The sequence below is a fragment of the Carcharhinus amblyrhynchos genome, unplaced genomic scaffold (assembly GCF_965287045.1).
Source record: "Carcharhinus amblyrhynchos unplaced genomic scaffold, sCarAmb.v2.hapA scaffold_386, whole genome shotgun sequence".
Taxonomy (NCBI): Eukaryota; Metazoa; Chordata; class Chondrichthyes; order Carcharhiniformes; family Carcharhinidae; genus Carcharhinus; species Carcharhinus amblyrhynchos.
Genome location: NW_027650126.1, coordinates 155,248 through 164,011, shown reverse-complemented (window position 1 = coordinate 164,011; position 8,764 = coordinate 155,248). Strand labels below are relative to the sequence as shown.

Sequence of the window (8,764 nt, the reverse complement as noted above, 5' to 3'; positions counted from 1 at the left end):
GGCTCAAATTTACTTAGTACCACACCTTAGCTTCAAACTGTGATGCTGCATTCTTCTTTTTACGATAACCAACCAATTCAACCTTGGAGACCTCGATCGAAGCTACCTCCACCACACTCCCAGGCAACATAATCCAGATCCCAGCATCTCAAGGCATGAAAAATGTGTTCTTCCTTCTAACCCCCTTTCCATTTTCTGCCCTCCTCCTGTCTGCTTCATCCCTACCCCCTCTCACCCTTCTGCCTCCCTCTAATACCCTCTCCCTCTCCCCTTTCAGTCTCTAATCCCCTCCCTCGCCCCTTCCCTTTCTAGCCTCCCCCTCCCTCACCCCGCTCCCTGCCTCCCTCCCTCACCCTGCCCCCTCCCTCAACCCGCACTCCACGTCCCCCAACCACACACTACCTCCTCACTCACCCTGCCCTCTCTACCTCCCCTCCACCCTCTTCTGCCCCCCTTCCTACCCTCCCCACCTTTTTACCTCCTTCTGTCCCACCAGCCTTCCTCCTCCCCTCCCCACCACTTTTCCCCACCACCTCTCCTCCACTATCTTCCCTCTAAACCTCTCTTTTCCCTTCCAATCTTTCCCGTCTCTCTCTCTCTCCACCCTCCGTCTCTCTCCACCCCCCCGTCTCTCTCCACCCCCCCGTCTCTCTCCCCCTCCGTCTCTCTTCCCCCCTTCTCTCTTCTCCCCCTGTCTCTCTTCCCCCCTCGTCTCTCTTCCCCCAGTATCTCTTCTCCCTCCTCTCTTCCCCCTCCATCTCTCTCTTCCCCCTCCGTCTCTCTTCCTCCTCCGCCTCTCTTCCAAAGAACAAAGAACAGAGAACAAAAACAGCCCGGGAAACAGTCCCTTCGGCCCAACGAGCCCGCGCCGCCATTTTAACATTATCAGTCCCCCCTCCACCCATGACTATATATCTATGCTTATGGCATTCCACATTGAGGGAAACTAATTTAGGGACAATTTATTACCTCCAATCAGCCTAATAGCGCATCTTTGGGGTGTGGGAGGAAACCGGAGCACCCGGAGAAACCCACGCAAGCACGGGGAGAATGCGCAAACTCCCACAGACACTGGCCCAAATCCATGTGTCTACACAGCAAACAGTGATAGTCACTGAGCTGTCGTGTTGCCCAGTATCTGGTCTAGTTTAAGCACACACTAACAACATGAAGCACTAGGCTATTCTCGAAATCCAAGAGCAGCCCTAGTACAACCCATCGCATGTATGCCCCTCGTTGAACAACAAGGCAGACAGACTTAAAACCTGTGAATTAAAAGAGAAAAACATGAGTATCATTCCACATCCTTTTACATTACCAGGGACATCCCAATGCTAATGAACCTTATTTAAAACAATCTCCTATATCCTTCCATCTCCAACCCACTCATGTGCCTGTCTAAGTAACTCCTAAACAACTCCAGCATGCCTGCCTCCACCACCTTACTTGGCAGAGCATTCCATACCCCCACTACCCTCTGTGTGAAAAACCTCCCCCTAATATCCGTGTTATACCTCTCCCCCCTCACCCTAAGCCCGTGGCCCCTCGTACTGTGTGTCTCTACCGTAGGAAATAGCTTACCACTGTTTACTCTATCTATACCCTTCATAATCTTATATACCTCTATTAGATCCCCCCTCAGTTGCCGTCTTTCAAGGGAAAACAGCCCCAATTTGCTCAATCTTTCCTCATAACCCAGTCCTTCCATACCAGGCAACATCCTGGTAAACCTCCTCTGCACTCTCTCCAGAGTCTCCACGTCCTTCCCTCTCCATCTCTGTTAACACCGCCCATGTCTCTCCCCCCATCTTTTACCCCCCCAGTCTCTCTCCACCCGTCTCTCTCCCCCTGGTCCCTCTCACCCTCTCTCCCCCCCTCTCCCTGCATCTCTTTCCCCCCTGTCTCTCTCCTCCATCTCGCACCCCCATGTCTCGCCCGCCCCTTGTCTCGCTCCCCCATGACTCGTCCCCCCATGTCTCGTCCCTCCGGCTCACCACCCCCCCCACGTTTCGCTCCACCCCACATTTTGTTCACCCCCACATCTGGCCCCCCGCACGTCTCTCACCTCCTCCACGTCTCGCACCTCCCTCACGTCTCGTCCCCCCCACGTCTCATTCCCCCCCGCCAACGTCTCAACCCCTCCACGTCTTGCTCCCCTCCACGTTTTGCGCCCTCCCTCCACGTCTCGCACCCCCCTGCACATCTCACAGCCCCACCAGTCCTCTTCCCCCCCTCCAGATCTCCTCCCACCCTGCCCCGTCCTCCCTCCACCTCCCCGTCCTCCCTCTCCCCGTCCGACACCCCCGTCCTCCTCCCCTGCTCTCCTCCCCCCAACCTGCTACCCCCCGCCCCCTTGCCCCCACCCCCTCGCCTCCTCCCCCCTTGCCGCCTACCCCTTCGCTCCCTGCTCCCTCCTCACCCCACTACTGCCAGCCCCTTGCCCCCTCCCCCTACCTCCTTGCCCTCTTCCCCTACCTTCCGCCTCCTTTCCCCTCACCCCTCCTCCCTCATCACAACACCTCCCCCTCTACATCCCTCCCCCTCTACCACCTCAACCCCTACCCGCCTCCCCTCCCCTTCCCCTCTTCCCTTCCCCTGCCCCCCTCCTCTCCTCTCCCTCCCCTTCCTCCTCTCCTCTCCTCCCCTTCCTCCCCACCCTCCCCTCCCCTCTCCCTTCTCCCCTTCCTCCCCTCACCCCTCTCCTCTCCTTCACCCCTCTCCTCTCCTTCCCCACTCACCCCCTCCCCTGCCCCCTCTCCTCTCCTTCCCCCCTCCTCCCCTCACCTCTCCCTTGGCCCCTCCCCTCTCTTCTCCTTCCCCTTCCCCCTCCTCCACTACACTTCCCCCCTTCCTTTCCCCCTTCCTTTCCCCCCTCCCCTTCCCCCCTCCCCTTCCCCCTGCTATCCTTCCCCCTCCCATTCCCCCTGCTATCCTTCTCCCCTCCCATTCCCCACCCCTTCCCACCTCCCACATCCCCCATCCTCTCCCACCCCCCTCTCCACCCTCACCTTCCCCCCTCCCCATTATCCCCTCCCCTTCCCTCCACCCCTTCCCCCTTCCTCCCACCCTTCCCCTCTTCCCCCACCCCTTCCCCCCACTCCTTCCCCTCTTCGCTCCACCCTTCCCCCTCCCTCCCCCTTCCCATCCCTCCCTCCCTCCCCCTTCCCCCTCCCCCTCCCCCCTCCCCTCCCTCCCTCTCCCCTCCCTCCCTCTCCCCCCTCCCCCTCCTCCTTTTCTGTCCTCCCCTCCCTCCTCCACTCCCTCCCTCACCTCTCCCCTCCCACCCCTTCCCCTTCCTCTCCCACCCCTTCCCCTTCCTCTCCCACCCCTTCCCCTTCCTCCTCCCTCCCTCCCACTCCCTCCCTTCCTCCCTTCCTCCTTCCGCCCTTCCCCCTCCCCCTTCCGCCCTTCCCCCTCCCCCTTCCGCCCTTCCCCCTCCCCCTTCCGCCCTTCCCCCCTCCCTTCCGCCCTTCCCCCTTCCCCTTCCGCCCTTCCCCCCTCCCCTTCCGCCCTTCCCCTCCCCCTTCCGCCCTTCCCCCTCCCCCTTCCTTCCCCTTCCTCCCTCCCTCCTCTCCCTTCCTCCGATTTCCTCCCATCCCCTCCCCTTCCTCCTTCCCCTCCCCCTTCCTCCATTTCCCTCCCATCCCCTCCCCTTCCTCCTTCCCCCTCCCCCTTCCTTCCCTCCCCCTCCCCCTTCCTTCCCTCCCCCTCCCTTCTCACCTCTTTACCTCCTTCTGTCCTACCAGCCTCCCTCCCCACCTCTTTTCCCCACCATCTCTCCTTCACTACCTCCCCTCAAAACCTCTTTTCCCCCTCCCCCATCTCCCCCCAGTCTATCCCCCATCTCTTTCCCCCGTCTCTCTTCCCTGTCTCTCTCCACACCCCCATCTCTCTCTCCCTCTCCCCCTCCATCTCACTTCTCCCCTTGTCGCTCTTCCCCCCCCGTCTCTCTTCTCCCCACCATCTCCCCCCCCCCACCCCATCTCTCCCCCCCCTCCCCCCGGTCTCTCTCCCCCCCCTCTCCCCGGTCTCTCTCCCCCCTCCCCCCGGTCTCTCTTCCCCCCCACCCCCCGGTCTCTCTTCCCCCCACCCCCCGGTCTCTCTTCCCCCCCACCCCCCGGTCTCTCTTCCCCCCCACCCCCAGGTCTTTCCTCGCCTTCCGTCTCTCTTCCCTTTGCCTTGTCTCTTTTACCCCCACTGTGTCTCTTACCCCTCCCGTCTCTCTCTCTCTCCATCCCCCTCTCTCTCCCTCCTGTCTCTCTCCCCTGTCTCGCTCCCCCGTCTTGCTCCCCCCCATGTCTCGTGCCCCCACCGTCTCATCTCACCCCCACGTTTGCTCCCCGCACATTTCACTCCCCCCACATCAGGCCCCACCCCACGTCTCGCACCCCTCCACATTTCGCCCCCCCCACATCTCGCACCCCCCCCACATCTCGCTCCCCCCCCCACATCTCGCTCCCCCTCCACGTCTCACACCCCCCTTGTTTCACCCCCTCGCCTTACCCCCTCTTCCACGTCTCACCCCCCCACCTCCACGTCGCGCCTCCACTCCACGTCTCACCCCCACTCCCCCCCCAAATCTTGCATCTCCGCCGTCCTCTTCCCTCCGCCGGTCCTCTTCACCCCTCCAGACCTCCTCCCACCCTGCACTGCCCTCCCTCCACCTCCCTGTCCTCCCCCTTGCCCTCCTCCCCCGCCACCCACTCAACCCCTTGTCCCCTTCCCTTTCCCACCTATCCCCTCACCCCCTCGCTCCACGCTTTCTCCTCACTCACTACCCCCAGCCCCTTGCCCCCTCCCCTACTTCCTTGCCTCTCTCCATCCCCCCTCGCTCCATCCCACACATCACCGCCCCCTCACCCCTCCCCTCCCTTCCTCCCTGTCCCCCTCCCCTCCCCTCCCTCCCTTCCTCCCCGTCCCCCTCCCCCTCCCCCCCCTTCCTCCCGTCCCCCTCCCCTCCCCCCCCTTCCTCCCCGTCCCCCTCCCCTCCCCTCCCTCCCCTCCCCTCCCCTCCCTTCCTCCCGTCCCCCTCCCCTCCCCTCCCCTCCCTTCCTCCCCGTCCCCTCCCCTCCCCTCCCTTCCTCCCCGTCCCCCTCCCCTCCCTTCCTCCCCGTCCCCTCCCCCTCCCTTCCTCCCCGTCCCCCTCCCCTCCCTTCCTCCCCGTCCCCCTCCCCTCCCTTCCTCCCTCCCCTCCCTTCCTCCCTCCCCTCCCTCTCCTTCCTCCCTCCCTCCCTCTCCTTCCTCCCTCCCCTCCCTCTCCTTCCTCCCTCCCCTCCCTCTCCTTCCTCCCTCCCCTCCCTCTCCTTCCTCCCTCCCCTCCCTCTCCTTCCTCCCTCCCTCCCCCTCTTCTCCCTCCCCTCCTTCCTCCATTCCCCCTTCCACCCTCCCTCCTCTTTCTCCCTTCCCCCTTCCCTCCCCTTCCTCCTTCCCCCCCTCTTCCCCCTCCCCCTCCCTACCACCCCAGCCACCTTGTCCCCCCCACCCCATCCCCCACCCCTGCCACCTTGTCCCCCCCACCCCATCCCCCCACCCCTGCCACCTTGTCCCCCACCCATGCCCCCCCGTAGCACCCTCTATCCCGTCCCACTCTCCACCCCCTCTCTTCCCCATGTCTCCCCACCTCTCTGTCCCCACCCCCGCCAACCCGCCCCACAACCCCCACCACCCCAACCCCCCACCCTGCCCCGCCACCTCACCTCCTGCCCCCATCCCCTCACCCCTTCCCCCATCCCCTCACCCCTTCCCCCTCAACTCTGCTCCCACCCCTGCCCCCATCCCCCAACTCCGCTCCCACCCCTGCCCCCCATCCCCCACTCCCAACCCCTGCCCCCCACCCCTGCCACCCTGTCACCCCCCCCACCTCTGCCCCCTCCCCCCCCACCTCTGCCCCCCTCCCCCCCACCTCTGCCCCCCTCCCTCTCTCTGCCTGGAAGGCGAGGATAGAGTTTCTCTGTGTGTCTGTATCCCTCAATCTATCCATTTGTCTCTGGCTCTGTGTGCTTCTCACTCTTCATTGTGTATCTCTGGGTGGAGCTGAGGATGGAGTTTCTCTGAGCCACTCTGTGTATTTCTCTATTTCTCTCTCTATCTATCGCTCTCTCTCTCTCTCTGGGTGAGGTGAAGGATGGAGTTTCTCTGAGCCTCTCTGTGTATTTCTCCCTCTCCCTCTATTGCTGTCTCTGTCTCTGGGTGAGGATGGAGTTTCTCTGAGCCTGTGTGTATTTCTCTCTCCTCTCTCCCTATTGCTGTCTCTCTCCCTCTCTCTTTATGGGTGAGGATGGAGTTTCTCTGAGCCACTCTGTGTATTTCTCTCTATTTCTCTCTCTATCTCTCTCTCTCTCTGAATGAGGTGAGGATGGAGTTTCTCTGAGCCACTCTGTGTATTTCTCTCTCCTCTCCCTCTATTGCTGTCTTTGTGTGTCTCTCTCTGGGTGAGGATGGAGTTTCTCTGAGCCTGTGTGTGTGTCTCTGTGTGAAATGGCGGCGATGAAGCTGCTGACAGGAGCAGGTTTGTTGTTAGCAGTCTGTGCTCTGGGCCTGCTGGCGATGGCAATCTGTACAGATTATTGGTATGAGACAGACGCCCGCAGACACCGGGACCGCTGTAAGAATTACGCCAACAAGAGGAACGATCCCGGTTTCATCTACATCCCCAACCAGAACCTGCCCCTCCGCCAGCCCCGGCTCCCCGGGCACAGAGCCCGCAGGTACTTCCTGGCATCGGCATCTCTCGATTCACATTGCAGCCGCCACTTCAACTCCACCATCCTGGGGCTGTGGAGGAAATGCCATCGCCAAGGATTCGACCAGGACACAGAGGAGCTCATTTTCAAAGGTGAGGGTGTGGAAGGGTGGGGTGGGGGGGATTGTCGGGGGGGTGAGGGAGCAGGGGTTTGGGGGGGATGGGGGTGTGGGGGGGGATGGGGGTGTGGGAGGGTTTGGGGGGTGTGGGGGGATGGCGGTGGGGGGTTGGGGTGATGGGGTGGGGGTGTGAGGGGGGTGGGGCGTGCGGGGGGGATGGGGGTGAGGGGGGGATGGGGGTGAGGGGGGGATGGGGGTGGGGGGGTGAGGGGGATAGAGGTGAGGGGGGGATGGGGGTGAGGGGGGGATGGGGGATAGAGGTGAGGGGGGTGGGGGTGGGGGGTGAGGGAGGTGGGGGATAGAGGTGAGGGGGGTGGGGGTGGGGGGTGAGGGAGGTGGGGGTGGGGGGTGAGGGAGATGGGGGTGAGGGGGATGGGGGTGAGGGGGATGGGGGTGAGGGGGATGGGGGTGAGGGGGATGGGGGTGGGGGGTGAGGGGGATGGGGGTGGGGGATGGGGCGTGCAGGTGGGGGATGGGTGTGGGTGGGTGGGGGGGAGGGGTGTGGGTGGGTGGGGGGTGGGGGGGAGGGGGGTGGGGGTTGGGGGGAGGGGGGTGGGGGTGGGGGGGTGGGGGGTGGGGGTGGGGGGCAGGTTGGGTGGGGGGATGGGAGGGGTGGGTGTGGGGTGATGGGGGTGGAGGGGTGGGGGGTATGGGGGTGGGGGGAGTGGGTGGTACGGGGAATGTGGGGGGGTTGGGGTGGGGGGGTGTGCAGGGTGTATGTGCAGGGGTTGGGGTGTGTGTGTGCGGGGGGTGGGGTGGGTGGGGTGTGTGTGCGGGGGGTGGGGTGGGTGGGGTGTGTGTGCGGGGGGTGGGGTGGGTGGGGTGTGTGTGCGGGGGGTGGGGTGGGTGGGGTGTGTGTGCGGGGGGTGGGGTGTGTGTGCGGGCGGTGGGTCGTGGGTGGGGTGTGTGGGTCGGTGGGTGAGTGGGTGTGTGCGGGGGGTGGGCGAGTGGGGTGTGTGCGGGAGGGTGGGGGGGTGGGGTGTGTGCGGGAGGGTGGGGGGGTGGGGTGTGTGTGGGGGGTGGGCGAGTGGGGTGTGTGCGGGAGGGTGGGGTGCGGGAGGGTGGGGGGGGTGGGGGTGTGTGTGGGGGGGTGGGGGTTGTGTGTGGGGGGTTGGGGGGTGGGGGGATGGGGTGTGTGGGGGGGGGTGGGGTGTGTGGGGGGGGTGGGGGTGTGGGGGGGGTGGGGGGGTGGGTGGGGTGTGTGTGGGGGGTGGGGTGGGGGTGGGGGGGTGGGGTGTGTGTCCGGGGGGTGGGGGGGTGGGGTGTGTGTGCGGGGGGTGGGGGGGTGGGGTGTGTGTGGGGAGTGGGGGGGTGGGGTGTGTGTGCAGGGGGTGGGGTGTGTGTGGGGGGTGTGGGGGTGGTGGGGGTGGTGGGGGTGGGGGTGTGTGTGCGGGGGTGGGGTGGGGTGTGTGTGCGGGGGGTGGGTGGGGTGTGTGTGCGGGGGGTGGGTGGGGTGTGTGTGCGGGGGGTGGGTGGGGTGTGTGTGCGGGGTGGGGTGTGTGTGCGGGGTGTGGGTGTGTGCGGGGGGTGGGGTGGGGTGTGTGCGGGGGGGGGGTGTGGGAGTAGGAGGGTGTAGGGGGGTGGGAGTGGGGAGGCGGGTGGGGGGGAGGTGACAGTGAGGGTGGGGGAGGTGAGGGTGGGGGAAGGAGTGGGGGGGGAGGTGAGGGTGTGGGTGGGGAGGTGAGGGTGTGGGGTTGACTGAGGATGTGGGGTGGACTGAGGGTGTAGGGGTGGACTGAGGGTGTAGGGGGTGGACTGAGGGTAGGAGGTGGATTGAGGGGGAGGGGGAGGGAGTGGGGTGGATTGAGGGGAGGGAGTGGGGGTGGATTGAGGGAGAGGGGGAGGGAGTGGGGGTGGATTGAGGGAGAGGGGGAGGGAGTGGGGGTGGATTGAGGGAGAGGGG

At 64.6% G+C, this 8,764-nt stretch overlaps 1 protein-coding gene across 2 annotated transcripts in view; it reads left to right on the top strand.

Annotated features, from left to right (window-relative positions):
• Positions 1-5,971: 5,971 nt before the first annotated feature.
• LOC145339297 (transmembrane protein 178B-like) overlaps positions 5,972-8,764 on the top strand; it is a 65,523-nt gene continuing 62,730 nt past the window's right edge. For both annotated transcript variants that reach the window (XM_080183721.1, XM_080183720.1), the window contains exon 1: positions 5,972-6,835. In XM_080183721.1, coding sequence (XP_080039847.1) covers positions 6,478-6,835 — 358 coding nt within the window. In that variant the 5' untranslated portion in view covers positions 5,972-6,477. The remainder of the gene's footprint in view (positions 6,836-8,764) is intronic.